General features: G+C 42.3%; 1 protein-coding gene across 1 annotated transcript in view; it reads left to right on the forward strand.

Moving 5' to 3' along the window:
- Window positions 1-27,410, forward strand: part of SPON1 (spondin 1) — a 465,900-nt gene that overhangs the window by 363,309 nt on the left and 75,181 nt on the right. The window contains exon 7 of the mRNA XM_019519535.1: window positions 18,210-18,274. Within this exon, the coding sequence (XP_019375080.1) occupies window positions 18,210-18,274 (65 nt within the window). The remainder of the gene's footprint in view (window positions 1-18,209; window positions 18,275-27,410) is intronic.

Genomic DNA, 27,410 nt, shown 5'->3' on the forward strand with positions numbered 1-27,410 from the left:
GCAGGGAAAGAACAGGAGAAGGTCATTGTAGCTGATTTCTGTGTTTAACTCTGAACTGCACCAATATTTGCTGCAAATCCACTGAGTATTACAGTGAGTTATGAACAGTAATTATTATTTGTCTATACAAAGATGCTATAATCCTCCATTGATTATTTGCTTAGAAATATTTAGCTTATTTTTCAGGACTGTATATCCCATAAAACATTTAGAATGCTCAACAGTGTGTTCTGCCTACAAGTTCACCATGCTTCAACTGGGCAGATTAATCTCAGAAAGCAATATGAATATAGTGCAATTACCTGCTCTGAAACGAATGGAAATTATAATTTGGAGTCCTTATGTCTGTCTCTTAATGCTGTGATAGTGCAACAAGGCATATTCTAAGATTACCAGAGGGACCATACAGTGTAATAATATCTGACATTTCATACATGACCTGTTGTGCCAAAAAAGTAATCTACTATGTGAATTCCCCACAAATGTTACTAGAGCAGGTATTGGCTAAATAAAACTCTGGTCAGACATTTCAGATTCACAGATCTTTTCTTGCTGGATTTCTGACACAGAGGAAATTTCAGCAATGAATTGTGATGGTTTGTTATTGACAAGCAGAGATTTCCCCTGGAGGAAATACTAACTGGCCAGACTATAAACTTTATTCTGCCCTTGGATGCACCAGTCAAGAACCACTGCAGACAGTTGGAGTGACATATGCATGTTGGAGGGTAAAATTGGACCTGAAACTAAGGTCCAAAACTTATGCTCTTTAAGGGCACGTTTACACATTGCCCTACAGTGACGTAGCAATCATGTGGATCTACATGTGATCACCAGCTACATAGCTGTAGCAGTACACTCCCCTGGCATAGCACGCCACTATGGCGATGTAGCGGCAAAATCTAACCATGCGCCACACACACGGTACAGTAACCGCCCATACTATGCCATGCTCTACTACTTCCAAAAGGCATGGAGGTGGGGCTCTAGTACTTCCAAAAAGAAGTACTAAAGCACACACAGTGCTGTAGCAACATTGCCGTACAGTGACATGTGGATGCTTCTTAAACCAATTTTGCAGTGAGTTTAGGAATTTTGCAGTTGCTGAAGTGGAAGACCTGTAAAAAAAAGTCCGTCTATGGTTTAATGGAGACAACCAGAATTGTAGTTAATAATAGGGGTGCACCAATAAAGATTTTTTTGGCAAATACCAATGGCTGATTATTAACAAGCCATATTGGCTGATACCAATCTGATTGCCAATATGCAGCCTGGCAGCTTGGAGAACAGCCTACAGCTGGTAGGTCTGTTGGAGGGAAGGGGCAGGAAGGGAAGGGGTGTGTGGGGGGAGCAGATTGAGGCTCCTGCAATGAGGGAGGGTGTGGGGCAGGAGCTGGGGTAGGGGCAGGGGCAGGCACTGCCCAGTCCAGCCAGGTCAGAGTGTGGGACAGAGGTATGAATGGCTCAACTGGGGGGCACAAGGAGGGGAGGGGTTGATTCCTGCTGCTGTGCACACCCCCAGGACAGGCACAAGAGGCATGTGCCCCCCCGGATCTGTGAGTGGGGCAAGGGTGGGCTGTCACTGCAGGCTGGGGCTAGGGACGGTGCTGGGCTCTTCCTGGCAGGGAGGTTGGGCCAGGGTGCACTTGGGGCAGGTGGCAGTAGTGCTGGAAGGAGGGCTACAGAATTCGCAGTAGCTCCCACTCCCAGTGCCGCTCCTGCCCACCCTAAATGCAGCCCCGACCCAACCCCCATACCAGGAAGAACGTGGCACAATCCTCAGCCACAACCCACAGTGGCAGCCCACTGTTGCCTAGTGCACAGATTTGGGGGCCATATACCCCTTGTGCCTCCTCTGGGGTGTTCATGGCTGCCCCTTGCACCTCAACCTGCCCTGGTTGTACACTGCCTGCCCCAGCCCCAACCACACTCCTCCTTTACTGAGGGGGCCTCAATCTGTCCCTCCCTTTTGCCCCTTCCTCTCAACAGACTTTCCAGCCAGATGCTGTTCTCCAAGCTGCTGGGCTGGCCACATGCATACTGAGGTTGCACACATGAACACGGCATTTATCAGTGACATTATCGGCCACACCAACCAATAAAAGCCAGTTGCCAGTAATGTCAATTTTCCTTTTACCAGTGCTGATACAATATGGACCAATGTATCATGCACCTCTAGTTAATAATCCGTGTCTTGTACTACCCCTGCTGGACACAAGGCCAGTTCAGTAGGCACCTGTGAAGAATGCACCGGTAGAATTTACTTGAAGTAAAAATGTGACGTGAGTCTTCATTCTCAAAAGTAAAAGATCTTGGAAACATAGAATTACTTTCATCACAAAAGGTTTGGCAGGAGATTCTTTTAAATTGTCAATTAACTGAAAATTAACTATTCTCTCTGCTCAAATGCTGAGATTTCATTTATTTGAAAAATGCCATTAAATCGCCCATTAACAGAACAATAGGACTGCTCATCTAAAATAAAATAATATAATTAAAAAGTAAATCATTGCTGACACTGAAGTGTATTTAAAAGCAGCTGCAGTCAATACGAAGGCTGGATTTTAGTTCATGAAATGAAAGGCTTGCAGTCACGTGGGACCAATAATGCTGGGTGATTTATTGTAGAAAAAAATGTGCAGAACGAATCAGCAGAAATTTGGATCTGAAAAAGGGAAAAAATAGTTGTAGAAGTTATTGAGGCTTCCTATAGTTCCTGCTGACCTGCAGAATGCAATGATTGAGAGACAGCTCTTGATGAAATGCTGATTCAGTTTTATCAAGGAGAGCGGGGCACATAATGCTATAGGAAGCTTCACAGCTAGGAAGGACACACAGGACCTGATCAGAAGGTGACTGAAGCCACTAGAACTTTTTTTTTCCTTACTGTTTTAAAAGGCTCAAATGAACTACAAAAACCTGTTTTGTAGGTCCTTGGTCAGTTTGAAAGTAGCCTAGAAGTTCATTTCCACCACCAGTAGCCAGATATTTGCATACCTTTATTGATACTGAGTAGTTTCTGACTCTAAGGGCAGTTCATTGAATTTAATGGGAATGGTATCTGGCCTTTGTATTAAAAAAGTTTTAGTTCAGAAAGTAGAAAATAGCCAAATGTAGTAATAATAAGGTTGGGGTGGTGCTGTAGCTATGACAGTCCAGGAAGAGGCAAAGTTTTTTTGTGAGCTCTTTTATTGAACCAACTGTATACTTGGGAGAGCTGTTGGACAAGGATATTAATGCACCACAATAACCTCTGGTGCAATGTGCACCAGAGTGTATTGCTCCTGGGTGCTGTATTTACACATGTGTCCAGGACTGCAACACATTGAGCCATGTCAGATAAGGCGTGCCTGGCAGGGACCCAGGAAATCGGCCTGCCAGCCCAGGGCTGCTCCAAAACAGCTCAGCACACTGTGAAGGGGCTGGTTGGGGAATGAGGGTACTCCAGTGTGGGGCTAGCGGGCAAACAGCCTCCACCCTGAAGCACTATTGTGCCCAGCCAGCCATGTCAGCACCTACACGTGCATTGCTGCGCATGAAAAAGCTCTGTAGCAGGATAGGACTTGTATTTACAAATCCTATCCTGCTGTGGAGTTCATTAGTTTCCTGCAGCCTAATAGGGCCACACATGTAGACGCCAAGATGTTTACTGCGGATCTAATTAGGCAACTCCTCAGTAAGCATCTCATGTAGATGTGCTCAAGGTGACCTAAGGAAGAGTCCTTTGAACTAAAACTTTAGCTTCTTCATCTGTAAAGTGGGGGAAATAATATCTATAGCACACAGGAATTGTGAGCTTTAATTAATGTTAGCAGAGCACATTGAGATTCCTTCCTAGAAGGTGCTATAAAAATGCAACATGTTATTAACTGGTTCAGCAGACTTCAGACAATGCCACATTTAATTGCATATTTACCAGTCTTTTACAAAATGTTTTCCTATTACTGCAGTGTAACACTCGGCAGTTTTACTTTATGCAAATATTTTCCTCATTTTCACTCGATGAGGATTTGTAACCTTGGAGGGGTCAAGCTGTGACTTTCACATCATTTTATACTGAAGCCATGAATTTCATGGTATAGGGATACAAAACAGATCATTGGACCTACGTTAGTTAAAAGGTGATGTATCTTCAATTAAACTGAGTCTGAGTTTTGGTTCTGTAATGAAACATGACACTAGGCAAGTTTTGCAGTTCTAATTACGTGTTGCTCCAAAATGGCTTGACCATGTGTAGGGCTAATTACTGGGATATTTGCATAATAAATGGAAAACAATTTGGAAACTTCTTTAAGAAACATTAACATATTTTAATGAACAAGCTCGGCATGTAGGAGCAGGACTCCCCCTAGTGGCTAGGCCAGCATCCATAACAACTTGCTACTTTCTCAGAAGTGAAGGAGTGGCAGCTGTCTATGATATTAATGCTAAATGGTTTAATTCAATCCCTACATGGTCTCTAAACAGCCATATATTAATGGTTAGTGAAATAATTTTTTGTAGCTAGCAACATCTCAGGTATAGCAAATGCATGTTTTTACAAAGGTCCATGCAGATACAGTAGAAACAGATCTCAGCCTTTCTCCGGAAAAAAACAAGTTGAAGCTAGAACTCGTAGTTCACAGCACAATACATGGAGCTGAACATGCAAACTAGACAACTGTATATGCAGTGGCAAAAACAATGTACATTTTACTATTTCATTGTCACAGGCCACTTTGAAACTTAAGTGCACAACATTAAAAATGTGTCCTTAATATTCCATGCTACAACTTTTTTAGAGTTAAAAATAAAGCAACTATCTTATCTTGGTCCCTAGATCATTGCAGTAATTTGCACTATTTTCCTATTCTTAGCATGAAATATTAAGGTCAGCTGATATCAATTCAGTAAGATAAATGCTTCCTTTTAAAATGTATTTCACTGTATGGGTCTCTCTAATTTAGAACCATTCTGATCCTAAAATAATTATATGAATGGAACACAGCAGTTTTGCCCTTTAGGGAGTTTCTAGGTTACTTTAAAGAGACCATTTAATAGGAAGAAAAACTTTGTTTCAAGTACCCATGAAAGTATTGTAGGATAAAAAGGATGGTAGATCTTTTACCATCTCTATATTCTGCGGGCATAGTTCTGCCAGAGGCACTTCAGCAGTGGAATAATTTGATACAGAGGGCGCATCTACACATGCCCCCCACAGTGCAGTTACTGCACAGTCCTGGTGGCACATGGTTATTTTTAGCAGCTACATCGCCGTAGCCAATGGGCTATAAGGAGGTGGTTCATAGCTACAGCAGTGTAGTGTCGGCATCCTGGTTTGTGACCACAGATGCTACGTTGCCATAGCGTGTCGCTATGGTGGCGTAGCATCTCTTGTAGATGTGTTCAGTGTTTCTGAAACAAAGGAAAACATAAACATAAAAAAATATTTTGTTTGAAACCCTATGACATTTATATTAATAGAGACCTGGGGGCCTTGCTTCTACTGAATATGACTTAGGCCTCTTTAAAATGTCACCCATGGTCACCTTAGTTTTCACACACAGAAGCAGTATCAGGGAGTGCCTCCTCTCCTCTCCTCTCCTCTGTCTCTTGTAACCATTCTGCCAGTTAGATGCATCTGCCTGGCCTCAAGTTTCCTTTCTTTTTCCTCTCTCAGCCCCATTTCCTTTTTTGATTTCTTGGCTTATTGCATATAATATGCTATCCCCCAAATGGTGTTCCATGCTAGATTCAGAACTATGTTTGGTTTAGTGGCTGAAAGTTTTCAATTCCTTTCTCTTTGTTTCATCTTTGCATCTCACCATTCCAAATAAGCATCTATGGACCCAAAGCCATGAACTGCTTTGCTGTGTTAATTATCTAGACTGCAAGTGCCACTCAGGCAGCTTGTCAGCTCTTTCTGTTTTTTAAAGATATGAAGCATTTATAATTTTTCAATTTGTTCATAGCATTACCATATTTTCTCACAGAACATACATTTCCTCTTCAAAATCAGACTTCACCCCCCCCCTAAAAAATCAGGGTGCATGTCTTAATCAGGGAAGCTGATTTTTCTGCCTAGAATAGAAGTCCCCCACTTTGATTCCTGCTCCAAAATCAACTGCCCAGGAGCAACAGTGGAATTTCTTTTCAGGCAGCTAAGGGAGTCACTTTACCTAATAGCTTATTGTTCTTTACTTCACACATTGAAATGATCATCTTTCCTTTTTTATTGGTCTTGATGCTCAACTAATCAAGCTAAACATTGTTCTGACAATTGTGCTGTGTGCTAGCTACTCCTAATCTCTCTCTTCTCCCGTGTCACAGCTTTGCAGATTTTTTAGCTCTGTCCTTATTCTGTGCAGCCGTAACTATGAAAAAATCCTTTAATTTTTTTTTATTTTGCTCTCCCAAAAGCATAGTACATATTTTGGGTATGTTGTAGGCAAGCAAATAGTAATTCTATTTGCTGGTACCATTCGTGGATAAATTAACTGATCCATCATGGGGACCTTTCTGAAGATACCTTCAGACCTAAGACCAATAGGTGCTAACCATACCAACCAAAAGGTGGGACGTGATTTATCTTATCTTCCACAATTAGGCACAAGTTCATTTCTGTAGGTACTAAAAGGCCAGAAGCCAAGATTTACCTTGGGGCCCACTATTCTGTGCATATCTCAAACAGAAGTTATGGCAGAGTGGTACGTTAGAGACTAACTGGTTCAGTGAGGTATGAGCTTTTGTAGGTAACAGCCTACTTCATTCAATGTATCTGATAGAAATTCATGACTCTCCAAGTCAGTTAGTCTCTAAGGTATTACCCTGCCCTACCTTGTCAAACTAAAACTGCTAACCGCCTCTCTTTGCATATCTCAGTATCCTAATTAAGGAAACTTTCCTTGGTCATTTTGTTTTTTAAGCAAAGGCTAGATCAAGTTACTTGTGTGCACAGTTTGTCCGAAGCAATGATTCTATTGCCCATTCCATTACCTGGACCTGTTCTATCCGTAAGTCCAAAATCCAAGCTAAGGAATGGGGAAGGAAGCAGAGTGCTCCCAAAGTAATGTGAAAGGCAAACTTTCACTTTCCGGCTCATGCAGAATCATAAGGGATATTAATAGAGTTCTGTATCTTGGTTTTCATCACAAGACTTTCCAAGGAGCTGCAGCTCTCCAAGTGAGAACCTCTTTGGGCAGTTACAGTGAAACCCCATTGTCAGGAGCCCAGGATCCCACGTGGAGTCAGAGCTGGTGAGAAAGCAGAAGGGCTCCATATTGGTAACTCTGTCATCCATGGAATCTCTGAGATCCATAAGGTCTGGGGAGAGACCTGTGGCCTGTTCTGCAATGTGGCTGCTAAACCCTCTCCCTCTGAAAGGATGAGATGATGGGATTTCTATACAGGGATCTTTTGAGAAAAATCCTCCTCAGTATCTACCTATCTTAGATTTGAACACAGGTTGAGGTGAGCATGGGTGGACAAGTCTAAGAAGGAACTGCTAACCTAGCATATAAAGCTGAAGCCAAGAGGTTGTGTGCAGCTTTGAAGAAATCTTGCCTTTGAGGTAACTGACTAAAAATGCAGCCAACGTCAGTCCAATAGCTGAAAATCATGGGGGAAAGAGCAGAGGAGTAGTTTTTCTATGTTCTTCTCTTTTTTTAAAAAGAACTCTTTCTTCTCTGGATTGAGCCAAGTAGATTTCATAACGAAAACCTATCCTATTCTCCAACAGTTCTTAACGGTTGTTGTGTTAAAAACTTATTTTTGAGGCAGGTATGAGGGCAGAGATTAGGCACAACTTCTGTGGTTGTGGGAAAATGTAATAGTTTTGCTTTTGCAGAGCAGCTGACACACATTTGGAATATTTATGTTGTACATGCTGCCTGAATAATACTATTAGGCTGATTTGTCAGAAGAGCTTTCATAGCTTAGAAAAACTCACCTTCTCACCAAACTTATGAATGCAAAATGGCATTAATTAAAGTCACTTGCTCTTAATGGAAAAATATGTTCTGTCCTACAACCAAGATGTTGTGGCTGACTCGCACACCGATATCTAACAGAAACAGCAGCAGCAAACATATATACAGTACTTAAAGGGGCTTCTAAATATTTCTAACCTACTCTAGAATAGTCTTGTTCTCAGTCCCAGATCACTGAACTATTTACGGAACAATTTATCCTTTCCTCACATTTTTTGCCCTAAACTAACTGCTGATCCTTCAGTCTGGTCTTAACTCACTGGTTAATTGTATGGCTAGGGACCACTTTGACATTGTCATCAACAGCTGTTTGCACCTGACTAAAGCAGTTGAATATTGTGAACATAAAGAAGTACAGCTAGCTGGATATGAGCCTAATGGGTGATCAGGGTAGATAAGGCCACTCTTTTTCATTATCCCCTGTAAACTGTTCGAGACATCTGGCTGATTGCAGGTTGTTATTCTGTTAGGTATTTTCACTTTCTTGTATGTAAGATATCTTCTGTGGTTTGACTTTTCTTTTATGTTTCTTTAAGAACATGTTTAGGATCATGAGGCTTCTTTGTGAGTACATTCAATGTCTGAGGCACTGAATGTCCTGAGTGCACTGCTGTCTCTCTATTTCTAGGTCATTCATACGTAATAAATACCACTAACAGTACATCATGTTCATGCAAAGCAATTTGGTCAAATTCAGAAGTGGGATTTCTGGGTGCTATTACACATTGGTAAGCTGGTGCAAAGGGTAAAATTTCCAGATACAAATAGAAAAAGGGGAGTGTGTCAGACAAAATGCCGAGCAGGTGGGAGTAATTTATACCCAGTTACATCAGTGTAAGTTACATGTCACAAAGCTATCTTTTTGCAAAACTGACCGTTGTAAATGCAATAAAGACCTGACCCTTACTTTTGATAGTTGTAACTTTAAGACTGCAGATGGGTTTTGGAAAAAGACAGGAGGGAAATGTCAACCCAACCCAACAAAACATTCTGTACAGAATGAAGGGAAAATATGCAGCAAAAAAACAACCTGGAATCAGCAAGGCCTGAAGCAGTGTTCACTTTCCTACTATGCCAATCAGTTCAGTGGCTAAAAATGAAAACAGAAATATATACAGAGTACCTAGGAATCATTAACACAAGCTGCTCTTTGGTATAGTGTGCAAGAATGAAATACCGTTTTATCAGGACACCCCGGACCCTCCTATATAACATTAGCCTTAAAGGGAATGATATATGGCACATGCTTTTCACTGTTGCCCTTAGCAACAATCCTGCTGTTAATTTAATCCCACGTTGCTCCAACAACACAGCTACTTTCTCTCTGGAAGAAAGTCCCTGGGGGCAGATAAGGGACAAAATGAAGGGTGCAACTGAAAATTGAATGATGTTTTTGGGATATGGAACAGCAGCCTTTTCATTTGGTGTCCATCTACCAGCATGCAACATAGTTATAATCTTTCTGGAAATTGTTCAAAGATTTTTTTTTTAGGATTCTTAAATGCACGGTGGACTGAGATCTATCCAGTCAGTGCCTTATCAATTTACTTTACTATTTGCATTTCAAAGGAGTGGTATACAACCTGGGATCTGAATATGGTTATGGCACTGCCTGGGCTGGGACTAGTCCTCTAGGTCAACATATTGCCATCATTTAAAAATATCAGGGAACAGCAGCACCATTATCCTGCATCAGGGAAACATTCTTATTCATTAAGTAAGTATTAAACTAAATGTGCAGTAACTAAGTAGCATTAATGAACACATAGACACACCCATCACTTATGTAGCTGCTTAGTATTGTCAGTAATAGGAATAGACTAAAGCAGGGGTATCAAACATGTGACCTGTGGGCTGCATTTGGCCCACAGAGCCATTCCCTCCAGCCCTTGGGGCTTCTGCCAGCCAGAGAATTCAGGGGCAGGGTGAGCAGAAGCAGGACTGCCACAAAATCTGGGATATTGGGCCCCATTGGGCAAGACTGTCAGTGGCAAAGGGCTCAGTGAGGGGTATTCTGACAAAGCCCTGTTCACCCTGTAGTCATTTGCCTCTTTGCCACTTGGTCTGATGCCATTCATCCTGAGGGCACTTGGCCAGTGCCACAGCCACTGCCTTCTCCCTACAGCACTGGCCCCACTACTTCTTCCACTTGCCCTGCCTCTGTCAGGTCCAGATCCAACCTCATGGTCCTGATCTGGCCCAGGGGACAGAGTAAGTTTGACCCTCCTGAACCAAAGCACATTTTTGTATGCTTTTACTGAATTGGGACCTAGTATTAAATACCAGCATTAAAAATGCAGATCTTGGTTTAGATTGTGCTTTCCTCCTCCTGGGTGTTCAGTTCCATTCCATTTGTTCTTCCTTAGTCATTCCAACCATGGCATAACATTCTTCTGCAGTTCAATGGGATTTTGTGAATAGTCCAGTAAACACATTCCTCAAGGGCTTTGGGGGTCTCAGCTGAGCTGATAGAGTAGTTTATGTATTTTCTAAAGTAAATTTGGTTCCTTTATTTGTGGGAGAAAAAAAGGAGAAACATATAAATTAAAAATGATGGAGTTGCGCAGAGAATAATTCCATCTGTGTTTATATATATTATAGTACAAATATTGAATTCACTCCAGGAATACCTATAAGACTCTGCTGTGATGTGTAGTTTTCTCAGGAGCCACCATTTCTAAAATGTCAGGGCATAAGAGCAGCTCTATCCTGCCTCAGAAAATCATTGCCATCTAAGTACAGAATAGAGGAAAATAATATGGGCAAAATTCAGTGTTAACATCATTCTAGAGATTGAAATGGATTTTCACCAGCTTTCAATAGCACCAAATTTGGACTAATACATTTGAAAGTAATCTGCATGAAGGGAAAAAGGCATCTGTAGTTTGTTCATAGTATCTGGTAAAGTAAGCTACTATTTATGAAAGCTTATATATCTATGAATGTTGATTATCCATCCAGACCTTGTCCCCTGCCATCTGTCTGCCCCCACTGTGACTGCCCCTCCCATCACCTCTGCCCCCTGTGCCTTTCCCCCTCATAGCCTCAGGTCCTTTTTCCCCACCCCAGACCTGGCACCCCCATCTGATCCCCAGTGGCAGATGGGGGGGGGCACTGTGAGCCAAACATCAAGGCGCATATCCCTGGTCTTGGGCTCACTGCACCCTGGATCTTTAAAAGCATGTGGAAATGGCACCTGGGGACCTGGGAACTCGTCGTGTCACAGCTGCATGGAGGGGGCATAGGCAGCTGGGGCAGCATGGATCCCAGCATGTGGGGGAGCTTTAAAGAGCACACCTCCTCCTGTTGACCTGCAGCATTGCTTTTTAAAATTCTGTGGGCACTTAGACCAGACAATGAGAGAGGCTAGCCTCTCTATGGCTCCTGGCTCCCAGGGACCTATAAGAATCAAGCTGGGGCCATGACCCTGGGCTTCTCTGCCCAGGACTTTAAACTCCCCACCCTGCAGCTCTGGGTGGGCTGCCAGGATGCAGGAAATCGGAGGCTCCCAGCAAAGTATAAAGTCCCTTGTGCCAGAAGCCCTTCAGCTTTTCCCTACCTTGCTGGGTACCTCTGATCCCTCATGCCTGACAGCTTGGCCATAGCTGCTGGGCACGTTTGGTGGATTGTCACCCTGGCCCAGGCAGCTTTAGTCTCAAGCTGGACCTCAGACTGTCCCAACTGGGGCCAACAATTAGCAGATTGTTAGCTTACTGCACTGGGGGGCACAAACTGGCCCTCGTGCAGTCTTGGGCTCTGCCTACAAACAGCTGATTGTTAACCCTGGCCCCAGACCACACTGAAGCTAGTTTGATTCCCTGGTGTAGTACCAGGGGCAAGAGCAAAGAATCAGCTGATTGTTGGCTCTGACTAGACCTGCAGACACTCCTCTTTCAGTTGATTGGTGCAGGGGGAGACCAGAATTATGATCCTGGGCTCCCCCTGCACTGAAAAGTAGTAATAGCACAATTGAGTCCCGAGAATTGCATCTCTTGCAATACATGTGCTGCATGGAAGGAGGCATGGTTGTTGGAATCAGAGGTCAGCTCCTATCACGCTTTTAAATAAACATGTGCCAGTGGCCTAAGATATAAAATAAGCATATCTATGTTACAGTGTCTGGATATCTGTTCTAAAGTCAAGTTTCCAAGTTTCCTTTTGGGAAGGTATTTTGGTAGGGAAAAGTTGTTTAACTGAAATAACAGGTTAGGGTACAATTATAGGTTCTTTTTATTATAGTTTCTTCCTTTACAAAAAGTGCCTGTAAATGTTTTACTTTTGGCTCAGATCCAGTCAGTACCAGAGCAAGCAATAAGTACTTGTAGAAGTGGGTATTTAGGACTGGAAACTCCAGTCTTGTTTAGGCAAAGGATATGTGCAGATCACCAGTCCCAGTTTCTTTCACTGCCCCCAGTATGCCAATATATTCTGGGATTGCCTGCTGAAACTAACAACAGTGCCAGTTACAGGAGATTTTTGTAGCTGTTTGTAGGCAACTGACAGGAAAAAAGGTTATTTCTGCTGAATACTGTGTTCACTACAATATCTGAAGGCTTCACTATATTGATGGATGGGCATCACAGTTGTCAAGCTAAATGCACACTAGTAATGTAGCAAAAAAACAAGTGGTCAAGTAGGGTGCCAGGTCAGTAGCCCGCTGCTCCCAAGGCCACTGATACATCTCAGCCACCTGCTCAAAAGTCTCTAAAAAAAAATCCTTCAGGTTCATTGTCAGGCCCCAGTTTTGTAAGCATTTCATCCCCTTCAGCCTCAGACAAGGGAGCTGTGACCACCTGTGCGCTGGGTTTCACTTGTTCCAAAAAGCTAAACATAAAGCACTGCTGCTTTTCTTGCCAGTTTTTGCTGAAACTGCTGCTGCTGAAACACCTGCTGGTGTTGCTGGAATGCTTGTGGCTGCTGCTGATGCAGCCTCTCCATTCGCTTCAGCACTGCCTCTGGGTCCATTCTGATGGCTAGTGCCTGAAGGCTGCCTGCCTTCTCCACCACATGCAAGTGGGTTAGTGAGACTATTTTGTTGCAGGCCAACTTTGCTGCAGCAGGCTCTATGTCCTGTGAACATAAACTTAACCCTTGCTCCCACAGACAAAAAAAATAAATAATAAAAAAAAAGCAAATAAATGAGAAAACCTAAACATGTAGCCCCTCTCCAGGCTGCAGGAGAGGTACTTTTGCTCTACCCCTTTCTGGTAGCAAGATTCTCTGGCATCCAGTGCACCTCCTGATTGTGGACCACTTCTTCTTTCCCCCCACTTTGCCCTTGCTCTCGTTCAGAGGATTTTTTTAACTTCTAGCAGGTATTCCCTTCTGGGCTTCTAGTACAGGCTCCCTGCTCCCACCTGAAGGACCATGCTGGGCACGTCTACATGAAACGCTGCACTTGAGTTTAAAACAAATTCCTGTACAATAAGTGTCACCATCTACACGTGCAGATGCTTACTGAGCAATAATTTGCTCTAATCCCAAGTAAATTTACTACCTGCAAATACAAGTCGCAAATTTACTTGAAAGTAATTAAAGACACAGCATGGCACATGTAGACAGCTGACTAGGAGCAAACATGCTCCTGGTCTACTAGGCAGCTCCGTCACTGCAACCCAGGGAGGGACAATGTCCCCCTGCCCTGGCACCAGGGATCTCCCAGCTCTTGGTCTGTGATCGCAATAACAGAGTGGGGCTTGGGAGATTCTTACCTCCTTGCCCCAACTCCGCAATTGCCTGAGCTCCAGTGGTGGAGCCTGCCACGGCAGCATGCAGCTCCTGGGGGCAGGGGCCAGGAGACAGCTGTCTCCTAGCTCAGGAGACCCTTTGTTCCCTGCCAACCCCTAGGTTAGCGCCCACCTAGAAATCCCCCTGACTGCTGCAGGGGAGCGGTGCAGGGCCAGTGGGGGTGTGAGCAGACTGCTGGTGTTACTGTACAGTAGTGTCCAGTAGTACAGTAGTAATGAGCTACTGCAAAGTAAGCATCTTGTGTAGACATGGCCACAGAGAAGTGTGACACAGGGCTGCCAATTTTTTTCTTTTGATTAGTTTTTAGCTGATCTAGTTTTAGCTTGAAGACATTCTGGAAGGGCTTGGAAGCATTTTCTTTTCCTTCCACTTTCCTTTCCCTTCACTAGCTACACAGTGTTGCATTTTCTGTCTCTCTATGGTGAAGATAATCTAGATTTCCATGTAACGAAATGTAGCAATTACAGTCATTAGTGTCATCACTTTCCATTCACACGTGAACATTATGGCTAGGCACTCTACAGCATTTATAACAGAATCGCAGAGAGGTAGGAGTGGAAGGGACCTCTAGAGGTCATTTAGTCTAATCCCCTGCCTGACACAGGGTCATCCCTATCCAAACCATCTCATACAACCATAATCTAAACTCTACATAGAACTACTGTAAACTCTACATAAGACTACAGTAGTAAAACATACTGTTTCTTGTACCTGAGCTTGGGAATTTCTATGACTGTAAATATCAAAGCAAAATTTTGGCAATGCAGAGAGCAGAGAGAACATCATTACTAATGATAGGAAGCAAACCCAGAGGAAAAGTATGACTGAACTCCTTGAAATAAAGAATACATATATTTTACAGTGCTTCTATGGTCTTTGCACTTGGTTAGTACAGGACAGCCTTTTAAACACCGGTGTGAGAGAATCCTACTTTCAGCTGAAAATGGTTGGCTGTTCACTTGCTGACTTTAAGTGCAGATTGTGTATCTCTTCAAAAAATGTACAATGTTTGCCTTGGATTTCCACTATGCGCACACTTTCTGTGGATGCAAAAGGAGGCAGACAAAGATGTGTAATCCATCACAGATATACATGCATGTAACCCATAGGGATGGTATACGTTCTAGGTTCTGTTCTGTGTCCAGTTAATAACTGCGTTAGAAAACTAACTCTTCAGCTCAAGCTGTAGAGGTTTGTGCTTTTAGCTGTGGGTGGCACTGCAGGCCCTGCACATCAGCCAAGATGGTGATTTCATCTACCATCTTGACTTTCATCCACATGCGTGTGTGTGTGTGTGTGTGTGTGTGTGTGTGTGTTACATTTGAATATGTAAGGATAAGGACATTTCCATTGTATTTGTACGCTGCAGATGTTATATTGGTTTTAGTTTGCAGACAGAAAATGCAACAGAGTGTTCAGAAATTACTCTTTTCCCTGTGGGACCTTTTCCCCGGGGTGGGGGGAGAAACACAACATATTCCTGGGTAACTCTTTAGTGTGTAGGCCCTATGTTAAAAGACTATTAAAATATATATTTAATAATCTCACAGTAAGTTAAAAATAATCCATTTTCTGAGTAATCAGAAATGTCTCTATGCACTGTTTTGACATTGACATTATTCAGCGTCCATACATAAGAATGAAATCTAGCAAATGATTACATGAAATAACACAGGTGCCTTTAGCTTATATTATAGTCTAATTCTACTTCATTTGTATCTGGATTTCAAACCTTTCTGATCTGAGAATTGGTTATTATAAAGCGGGGTGTACTGGCATTGGTGTTTGGATCCCAGTTGGATTCTGACTTTACGCAAAAGTCCAACAATGTGTGAATCCAAATGGCAGTCTGATTCGGGTCTCCCTCTCTCCACTTTCAGCAGTAAGTGGCTATTGATATTATTACAGTTTGAAAAATGGTTCCTAGAGTGCATTTTAAATTTGCATAGCACAGCATATGCCATAAGCACTTCCTTATGTGAAGGGACCTGGATGGGCCTGGAGTAGCTGTTGATTTTTATTAAGTAAACAAGTCACCATACACAGACACACAGTGTCTGTATAAACAGGCATTTTTAAGTAATAAGAGTCAAACTCCCTTTGGTGTGTATAATACATGCTTAATCCTTTCAGTCAATACAAAGTGTTCTGAGGGTATGTAAATGAAAATATACATATTTAAAAAGCGTGAAGTTGTTGAGGTGTTGAAGCATACAGCCAAAACGAAACAGGGAAGCCACAATTCAGACAGCATTCAGGGTTTATTCCATCCATAGAGCAAGTTGTGCCCAGGGAGACTAGAGAAGAGAGAGGGAGAAAATACTGTCTCCCCCTCATCCAAAAGCACAGACAGCTTAAGACACAATGGCAATGCTAAATTTATACTGAATGCATTGAGTGATGCCGAGCTCATTTCAATACTGCCCAAACATGAGTGGTTTTAGGAGGTGCAGTGAGAGAGGGAAGAAGCAGAATAACAAAAGCAAGAGCAGCAAATCAGACTGCTGGAGCACTGTGGTCTTGTCCAGTGTAAAGGCTGCAGAGCCAGCTCCCATAGATTTCCCCAACACAGCTTGGTTGCCCTGGGCAGCACGCTGTGTGTGATTCTTCCCCTTCGCAGCACTATTTTCCTTATCCCGACCCCACTAATAATATGAGAATGGTTAACTCTTGATATTGATTTAAGCACATGGATCCAAACTCTCAGCTGATGTAGTTCAGCAGAGCTCTGTTGAGTTTAATGCAGCTCTGAATCTCACCAAGCATCTGTCCTAACAGCAGCCACAAATTATCCCTTCATAAAAAAATGGATTACTTCAAGCTGCTCTCTCAGGATGAGGAAGAGATCGTGTCATGGTTGAGCACCCAAGTCTGAGATGCTTCCATGTTATGGATAGGGCACATCAGAGCTATAATTGCTTTACTTTGGTACAAAGAAGCAGTTGAAAAATAATAGCTCTGGTAGAAATGACCAGTGAAAATTGATTTCCCTAAACTGGGGCATATATGGATTAGAACTAGCCTGAGGTATCAGAGGCATTGCTATCAAGGGGGAGGCAGCAAGATTAGCACTGAACAAAAGGACAGCTCTGTTGGAACTGCCAATTACTAGTAATGTATGGGATGGGTTTCTTAGCTTAATTGGGAAATATTTTTAAAAGGCTGCAGAGATCATGCAAGTGAGTTGTGAACTCTGTATTCCTTTAAACAAATTACTGGGAAGGAATCCTCAGGGAGATGGGAAAAGGCTATAAGAAACACTTGATAGATGTCTTCTGTGCACCAGAGCCTTGTTAAAACAGTCTGCTGTTTTTGTTCAGGGTTTATTACGCTGCATATAAATTTTAAAACTGCTGATGCAGGAATCCTTATAGGCTTTAAGGGGGGGGTGGGGAAATCTTTGTACAGTGCTTAGCCACTCTCTGGGTTTCTACAGGTGCGTTACATACTTCATCCTTTTATTTTTATGTGTGTGAGGGGGAAGTGGGTAAAGTGGCTATTAAAAGTTGCATTTAAAGGAGATTGCAGTGCATCGGTTATGGATTGTTGATGTAACATTAAATCCTGCTGGATAGGAAATACTGGTCATTTAGCTTGTGTTGCTGATCATAAGCAGCTTTGCTGGGTATGCCATTGTTTAGGGTTAGTCCTCAAGAGAAAGTTCTTTGCCTCAGTTCGACCCTGTTTTACTGTACCATTTTGAAGACATTCATCCCAGCTCATGAGTTGCTGATCCTATTTTTCTTCCCCAGTGCTGTCCATGTCCATTGCTAGAGCCTACAAGGGACAGTATTTGGGTTTTGTTCCTCAGGAAGACTTAAGTGTACCCCTTCCCACAGAGCAACAATAAAGCCCTCCAGAGTTTTCAGAAGGCTCTTGCCTTATCACACTTCCCTCCAGGAAGCAGGACTGGCCACATTCTGCTATGTCCATGAGCTTTGTGGGAATTACAGAGCAGTCTTATGGCTTTTCTCACTGTGCCATCTCCCCAAACCCCTTTATATCACACTGTCATTGGCTTGGCTTGTGCCATGTAGACAGCCAAGACCTTGGTGGAAGAGAAATTAATTATAGCTGGAGACAGCAGTAAGTCACAATACTTCTCATACCATAAACTGCAGCGCTCACAAAGGGAAACTAAATGTAACGAGCCATGCTGCAGTGTGTGCCCAGCCCCTTCTGCTGAGTTCAGTTGCAGTAGAAGTGGAAGAGGCACTGATGTGATGTGAGTGTGGTAGTGGTTGGATACTAACGTAGTTCCTCTCTGGGCAGCTCCCAAACCTTCATGGCTGCTCTCTTCCTCACCCAGAGTAGTGAGAATGAACCTCCCAAACATCACAGGGAGTAAGGTTCATCCAAATGGTGAGACACTACTTGGCTCCAAGTGCCTCATCTTGGTGCTATAAATCATTGAGGAATGTTACTCTCATAATAAAATTGTCCCAATAACTGTTGATTGGTTTTGTTTTGTTTTGTTTTTGTCTCCCTTTGCAGAGTGATGAGGTTTTAACTGTCATCAAGGCGAAAGCACAGTGGCCTGCCTGGCAACCAGTAAACATGTAAGTAGGTAGGGAATGAAGCCTCCCAAAAGAGTTCTGTTCAATATCGTCTGACAGGTATTCCAAACTTATTGCCTCACACAATGGTTTGCTGTTGTGAAGAAACAATATAAAAATATTGTTGATAGATGAGTTTGTCTTGTGCTTGGAATTTTGCCAATAATTGCAACTCTCTCTTTTATTATTGGCGTACTTTGGGATTGCTGTTTCAGGCAAAAGAAAGAGCAGATCATTTTGCTGATGTTGTGTCTGTATCAAACTATGACATTTATAAAATGTATGCATGTTTTCCTATTCAGTACACAGTATCTTTATAATCTGTTTTGACCAGTTCATTCATTGTCTCATCCTCTTTGGTGGGGGGACGGACCCTAAAAAGTACAAAACATATCTTATGGAAAGTTAATTTCTCAGACATCAAACCCTAGGTTCAGATATGGTAAACTGCCATAGCGACACTGACTTCAGTAGAGCTATAATAATTACCTGAGCTGAGAACATGGCTCACCATCATCATCCCAGGATGCTTATTGCTCTTGGGTTCCCAACACAAAACGAGGCAGAGCTCCCATAGGTGAATGCTTCTGAATCTCAGATCTTCTAGTCCTCCTTCACACTTGACCTGTTGTTGCCTCTGTGTTATTAATATTACTGCTCTAGGAAAATATAAAGCTATGATTGGTAAAATTTGTACAGTATGTAATTTAAAAATTGGTGAAGGTGTAAATTCATAGTGGAAACAGGCCAGTTATAGAGTGGCCTTAATCATTAGATAAGGTGACAACATTTCTCTATACAGCTTCCCTGCCCAGGACGGCTGCTGTGGAAAATAAACTCTGCCTGCTTTCTTGGCTCTGCATTCACCCTAGTCTCATTGCTGCTCTTAGGGTTTCCCAGGGCAGAAAGCCTGAGAGCAGCAAAACAGTAAGGGCTCAGGACCAGAGAAGCCATCTACCCTGCCTAATTGCTAGGCTAGGACATGTGCAGAATGCAAGGAAATGCATGAAACTTATTTTCTCACTGGAGGTTGGGCTTCAGCAACAGGGTTTTTTAAAATACAGCCTTTGCAAAGCCATCTAGGAATAAAGAAAGTAGGTGGCATTTACTAGATAAGGCAGTACATTCTGTCCTACTAATAAAGAACCCCTGTTAAACATGAGCACCTACTTTGCCATTATGGCTTAGACTGGGTGAGTGCAGTCTTTGCATCAGGCAGAGGTGGCATGACCTCTGTCCACAGCATTAGTATGGTGGCTTACTGGAGTGCCCAGTTTTAGCATCCACAATTCAAAAAAGATATTGACTACAGGGATGGCAGCCAGAAAAAAAGCTAAGAATCAAGTTCTGGAAAACATTGATTTTTTTTGTAAAAGACTGAAGAAGCTTAAAACTTAAGAAGCCAGTTAGTTTATCCAAGGAAAAATTAAGAAGTAACTTGATCAGAAAAGTTTTTTGATAGCTGCAATCTGATGGCTCCTTAATCAAGCAGATAATGGCATAAGAAGACCTAGTGGTAGGGGGCTAAAGCTCGAGAAATGCAGACTAGAAATGAAGAGAAGCATTTAAGAGTGGGAGTGTTTAGCCCTTTGGACAGTTTAGCTAGAGCTATGATGAATTTTTTTCTCACCTGAAGTCCTTGGATATGTTTCTTTAAAAGATTCTGAAAGCAAAATAAAAAATTATAGGTCTGTGGCAGGATTTCTGGGTGAGGTTCAGCAATTGTCTGTGGGATACAGGAGTTCAGAGTAGATTATTATAATTGTCCTTTCTGGCCTTAAAATCCATATGTCTGTAGTCTTGCACAGCTAATTGCTGCCTTGAGTCCTTAGAACCTTTTGGCATGTTCCTCCGTTGCTGTATTCAGATAATGAGCTCCCCACAGAAACTGTCTCCAGCTTTACTCTGCTCAACATCTGTTAGTTTGGGGGACCCATTACTGAGCTTACCTATAGTAAGTTTCAATACATTTTTGTTGGCGTTGACCTGCTTGTTCTTTTGCATACCAAGTTGGTATTCTTTAAATAAGGAAAATCATTACACTGCCTGGCTCTGATCCGGTAGAGCCTGTTTGGCTCAGGGGAACCATTTGTTTTTGCCTATAACCTTAAAAAAAAAAAAAAAAAAAAAGGAACAAAGAAAACAGCAGTGATGGTGCTTTTGCCTTAAAGTGATCAATGTTGCAAGGGTTTGTCTCTGCAGTCAGCCACTCCACAGTTATCACACACATTATATGGTGGTGGTTGTTGGAGAAGCACGTAGTATTATTCATTTCTTTGACTGTATTGGGGATAAATAGAGGATTTCCATCTCCAGAGCTGTCAATCCATCATCTTTCAAAAGCACTAAATTCATACACAAAAATCAAAGCTAATTAAACTATAGTGCCCCTGGCTATATCAGCTAGAGGGAATGCAGAAGTGACAGCTTCACAAAGGAGTTAACAAAAGACTCTTTAGATGTTTTTATTGGAGCACCATTTCAAACATTTTTGAGGCACATTCTCACAGAGCTAAGTATGACAATGTTTCTCAACAACCCTCCAGATGTTCTTGTAGCCACATCTTTTCTTTTCCATATGTCAATTGTTGTCACCCTTCAATAACATCCATGGAAAAATTCCAGATATCCAGATATTCCTACTGTATTGTAAAATGTCACCCAAAAGTTTTCTTCCCCAACAGCTCTTGTTATGTTTCCTTCTTTTACTTGGTGGTTTGTTTTTTTAAAACCATTTTCATTATGTTTCTCATATATAGTTGTGGTACCCCTCTTTTAATTCCATTTTAAAGTCTGCTTCCATCTCCAAAGAAAATAACCTTCTCAATTAGCACATATTTCTCTTGTTAGATTTTCTGTTTAACATTATTGATTATCTCTGTTGGAATATAAATTATGATTGTACAAGAATTAAAGCTGTTACATCAGACAAACACTTAGACAATTATTATGCACAACAAAGCAAACTTATTCTGGCAAGCATGTGTTGCTAATTCTCTACCGGGTAAAGGGCATGGATAATTTTCTCTTGAGTAATCATGAATGTTATGGCTTTTCTTGGTCTAGTGTTAAGCCGATATGTCAAAACATCACATCATGTAATGTTAAGCCATGTTGCAGTATATCGCTCTATTGTGGCAAAGGAGTTTACTGTATATTAAACACTATTATCAGATACATAACATTAAGAAAATAACTGCAGAAGGTGAAAGAAAAAGTTTCACAGGTTAGCAAAGGAAATCAGTCTGGTCAAGTTTCAGAGTTTGAAATGAATACTAACTGGGATCAGGAAGCAGTTACCCATCCAAGTTATTATATTATGTTAGTTACACTTAAAATATCAATATTTAACAGCACTTAAACTTATTGATATAATTACTTTCCTACACTGATTTCAAAGTTTTGACAGCTGTAATTATATTAATACATCTTTGCCTGTTGTGATGGAGAATTGGTGATTAGCTGCTACCAGAATCAGAATGCCATACTAGATGGGCTGTTTATCTTGTCACTTTAATTAAAAAAACTGCGACAAAGAGTAGCGATCTGATTATTAACTGAGTTGAAAAATGAACCTGATTGGCTAACAAGTGTTTGGGCATAATGTGACTTGGGACCAAAAAGGCCTGCAGACTCAAAACTTGCCAGCTGCATCAAGCAGATGTCAGATCTATGCATCTCAGGCAAAACTTCTGAGCATAAGGGCCAGAACAGAAGACAGACCTAGATCATGGTATTCTAGGTATCCTGGCATAACATGGCTCTTGGTTCCCTTATGGCCATGCCCCCCCACAAAGTGTACTGATAGCAGGGTCTGGCATTTTCTCTTGTAGGTGTGGGTAGGGGGATGGGGGTAGGGTAGGTTCTTGGACTCCTTTCCCCCTCAGTCTGGCCTCCCAGGGGAACTGATGTGCAGGATACCCTTGGAGCCCAGGAGAGCTGGTTGTATTTTAAAGAACCCTTACTAAGGGTGCAGGAACAAACCATCCTGATGCATAGGAAGACTAGCAAAGATAGCAGAAGACCAGCTTGGCCTTATTAGGGAATTCTTCAATGAGCTAAAACACAGAAAGGAAGCTTACAGGAAGTGGAAACTTGGACAAAGTACTAGGGAGGAATATAAGTATTGTTTGCATGCAGGGATGAAAACAGGAAGGCCAAAGAACAATTGGAGTTACAGCTAGCAAAGGACATGAATGGTAACAAGAAGGCTTTCTGCAAGTATTTCAGTAACAGGTGACAGATCTGGGAAAATGTGGGTCCCTTACTGAATGGAGGAGGCAACCTAATGACAGATGATGGACAAAAAGCTGAAGTATTTAATGTCTTTTTTTACCTCAGTCTTCACAGGCAAGGTCAGCTACAGACTACTGAACCCAGCAGCACAGTTTGGGGAGGAGTTGAGCAGCCAATAGTGGTGAAAACAGGTTAGGGATTATTTAGAAAAGGTGGATGTGTACAAGGCCATGGGCCCCGACATGATGCCTCTGAGGGTGCTGAGGGAGTTTAGCCAATGTGATTGCAGAGCCACTGGCCATCATCTTTGAAAACTCATGGCAATTGGGAGAGGTTCCAGATGACTAGAAAAGGACAAATATAGTGCCCCTCTTTAAGAAAGAGGAGGAGGAGGATCCAGGGAACTGAAGACTGTTCAGCCTAACCTCAGTCCCTGAAAAAATCATGAAGCAGGTCCTCAAGGACTCCATTTCTAAGGAGGAGAAGAATGTGATTACAATCAGCCTGGATTCACCAAGGGCAAGTCATGCCTAACCAACCCGATTGCTTTCTACAACTAGATCGCTGGCTGTGTGGATGCAGGGAAAGCCGTGAACATAATATACCTTGACTTTAGCGAGGCTTTTGATATGGTCTCCCACAACATTCTCACAAACAAGCTAAAGAAGTACAGATTGGATGAATGGACTGTAAGGTGGATAGAAAACTGGTTGGAAGGGGAGTCAGGCACAAAGGGTAATCATCAATAGCTAAGCATGTAGTTAGCAGTTGTATCAAGTGGATTGCACCAGGGGTTGGTCCTGGGACCAGTTTTGTTCAATATCTTCAACAACAATGACACCAAGCAGAGGGAAGTAGCAGATACACTGGAGGGTAGGGCTAGGTTTCAGAGAGACCTAGACAAATTGGAGGATTGGACCAAAAGAAATGTCATGACGTTCAATAAGAACAAGTGCAAAGTCCTGCACCTAGAATGGAACAGTCCCATGCACCGGTACAGGCTGGGGGTTGACTGGCTGGGCAGCAGCTCTGCAGAAAAGGAGCTGGGGGTTACAGTGGACAGTAAGCTGAATATGAACCAACAGTGTGCCCTTGTTGCCAAGAAGGCTAACAGCATACTGGGCTGCATTATTATGAGAACTGCCAACAGATTGAGGGAAGCGATTCTTCCCCTCTATTTGACACTGGTGAGGCCACATCTGGAGTACTGTGTCCTCTCCCCCTTCCCCTGCTACAGAAAGGATGTGAACAAATTGGAAAGAGTCCAGCAGAGGGCAGTGAAAATGGTATGAGGACGAGTGAACATGACTTCTGAGGAGAGGCTGAGGAAACTGGGCTTATTTAGTCTGGAGAAGAAAACACTGAAGGGAGATTTAACAGTGGCTTTCATCTACCTGAAAGGGGGGTCCAAAGAGTATGGAGTTCGACTGTTATTAGTGCTGGCAGATGACAGAACAAGGAGCAATGGTCTCAAGTTGCAGCAAGGGAAGTTTAGGTTAGATATTAGGAAAACCTTTTTCACAAGGAGGGTAGTAAAGCACTGGAACAGGCTACCCAGAGAGGTTGCAGAATTCCTGTTCATGGAGGTTTTTAAGACCCTGGTCCACAAAGCCTTGGCTGAGATGATCTAGTTGGAGATGGTCCTGCATTGAGAAGAGGGTTGAACTAGATGACCTCTTGAGGTCCCTTCCAATCCACATTTTCTATGATTCTATGATTCTTTCTTCAAGAGAAAAGTAGAATCCCCCAGCTTTTTTCAAGATGTCTAAAAGCAGTCTCTTCTTCTCCGTAGAGAGGCTCTTGTGGCAGTAGGGCAGCCTTCTAATACCTACCCTAGCCTAGAATGCCTTTGGGTGTGTAGGCCAAGTCATCTGCACTTCTTCTCTGCTGGTGTGGAGTTAGCCGGTGAATGGGGCTAGTCAGACTTCACATCACTATTGTTTTAAGCTCTATACAGATTCAGAAAGCTGGCACTTCCTCGGGTATTCTAATGCCATATTTTCAAATTCATCATCACAAGCATGAAATTTAGAAATTTTACTTGGGGAAAAAAAGAAAGAAGAAATTCTGATGTAAGGAACAAATCCAGAAGCTTTGGCCTGAACCCAAAGGCCTGTAACACTTATTCCTCAGTCTTAACTGATACTAGAAGTCTTTAGTGCATGAGACAGAGATTAAAGGGAAATATAACTGTAAATTTTCTCTTCTGGCTGGGAAGGAGAAAACAAGTAGTTCTCAGTCAAGATGCAATAAGCACATGTTGTCCTGAAAGATTTGTTACTTCTAGTTCACAGACATCAAGTCAGAAGTAACAAATATAGCAGAGGTGGCACTCAGGGCTGAGATGGGGCAGATGTAATAATATGTAATACTTTAACTGTAACCTGTTAGTCAGAGTTAAAACTAATACGCTTTAGCTCACTGTCAGTCCCCAATCCAGCAAAACATCCCTACCCAAATAACAGGGTTAGTTCACTTCCTCCTTGTTATTTGTTTCCTTTCTCCCTTCCTTTTTCCCTTTCACATATAAGAAAAGAAGCTTTTTCCCTCCTCATTTTCCATGTCCTCCTTCATCTCATTTATATTCAGCCTTCCTCCATCCAGGTTGGCACCCAGAATACAGACCAGTCAGCATGCAGAAAATCTCTCCCAGGTTCTTGTTTTCAGGAGGTTCTCTTTTGTAGTCTTTGTGATATAGCACTATAGCTGCACAACATGTAAGGGAACATTATTACCACGAGAAGAGAAGTGAACTAACATCATAAAACATTGTTTCCTGCTATTTATGGTTATAGGCCCAGACTGAGCTATTGAAATTGTGATTTCAATGAGAACACTTGCCAGGAAAGGTACTATTCACTGTGAGCAAGGATAGCATGAGATGGCCTACAGGGATCAAAACAGAGTGGTTTTCATCTCACCCATATAAAACAGGAGCACAGCTCAGTGCTCTTTGCCTCTCAGCTGTTCTCAGCTTGAAGCAGATTTCACTTTCACACCCAGCTGCAAACAGCTGATCATTGGTTATGGGAGACAGGAGGTGAAACATCCCATCAGTAGAATTCTGATAGGACTGCTGGCATTCAAACCACAGGAGCTGCAAATGTAAAATAATCAAGCTGTGACGGCAGAATCTGGGGGCACAGAGGGCAAGAATTTAAGTTATTTAGGCATCTAACTCCATGGGAGTTAGGTTTCTAAATACCTTCAGAAATCTTGCCCGAACTCCTTCACAAAACAAAACATTTTCTGTTATGTCTGTGGGTCCAAATGGAGAAATCCTTACAGTGCCAAAACCCCATTTACTTCAACAGGAGCTTTGCTTGTACTAAGACATCAGGATTGGTCCTGAATTAATCTAACACAGGGGAGTCAAACCTGTGGGCCAGATCCAACCTGAAGAGCCTCTCAGTCTTGCCTGGTAGGCCACCGATGGGCACCAGAAGTTGTGGCCTGCCACAGTATCTGGGACCCTTTTAGCCACACTGGGCCTGACCATCAATTTGGTCACCTCTGGACTCGCTCGGCTAGACCTGCTGCCACCAGACTGCTCATTACTGTTGCTGCTGTAGAAGCCACTGCAGCTTTGCTCTTTCCCCTGGTTGGATCTGACCCTCAAGAAGTCCCATGGTCCAAATCTGGCCCAGGGCCCATGTGAGCTTAACACTCCTGAACTAACATATCACTAGACAAATACAGTGAAACCTGTTGGGATGTATCATTCCTTACTCTATAATTTGAGATAGTGTGTGAGAGCAGGAGGAATTATCTTATTCTGGTAAGGCATGGAAGAGAGCCAACTCCTAAGCATGGAAGAAGTTGTGTCAGTTCCACGGCTTGGCAAGAGCCAAATTATCTGTGATGTGAGTGTGAAATCTAGGCTACATAGTGATGTCATCACATTTGTTAGTTTTACAGCTGTGAAGTTGTATACAGGATGGTCATTATATTCTCTGCCCATTGTGACTTTTTACCGCCAGAAAAAAAAGGTTATTATACAGGCAACTTCTCTGTTATGAGGATTTAGGACTGTAGCTACAATAATGCAATAAGGGATAGTGGAGTCTTCAGTGATTTTTCCAAAATTGCTGGACCTCTGGACTAAACCCCAAACTATAAGCGAGGGATTTCATTTTGCCACACAATTTCTAGCTCTCTGTAATGGTTTGTGCATTGGAAGCACACAGCTGGATCTGCAGCTCACATTAATTTGTTTCTCTCAGGGTGCCTCTTGAATTATGTTACCAGAATGTGTCCAATGCAGGTGGATCAGTATTCCTCATTAACTGGGATAAGGAAGAGGGTATTTGAATCAGACCTCCTGTGTCTGAGGATTTTGCTTGTTCAGTGCGAAGCAGGGAGTTCATACCACTGTTGTGTAAGGCTGAATATGATGCAGTCTAACATTTCTATCTGCAAGGAAAAGCAAGGATTAGACATGGGACAGAATCAACTTGCCAAATGGCTATGTACCCAGTTGCTAAAGTGTCAGTGCCTAATAAATAAATAAATAATCAAGCAGATACACATCATCTTTTCAAATACTATCATAGGTCTAGTCTGCCAGTTTTAGATAAGCTGAAAGGAACTGGTCAATTTAGAAATCAGAGATATTGAATGAACAAGTGCCTTCTCCAATATTTTTCAGCAATCCTTTGGATTATAAAAGAAAAAAAAATCCTATTTTATCTCTTCTGCTTGGCATCTTTCTACTCTGAATTGTTTCCAGCCAAAAGAATTAAATAAAGTTAACAGAGAAGGGGGATGAATAGTGAAGAGATACCTAAGGAGTCAGATGTCAGGCAGGTTATAATGTGTCATAAATCCAATGTCTATATTTAGTCCATGATTTTTAGTATCCAGGAGGTGGATGAAGTAGAGTTCATAGGCTCATCTCACAACA

The sequence above is a fragment of the Gavialis gangeticus genome, unplaced genomic scaffold, assembly GCF_001723915.1.
Source record: "Gavialis gangeticus isolate Ggan-Ray unplaced genomic scaffold, GavGan_comp1, whole genome shotgun sequence".
Lineage (NCBI taxonomy): Eukaryota > Metazoa > Chordata > Crocodylia > Gavialidae > Gavialis > Gavialis gangeticus.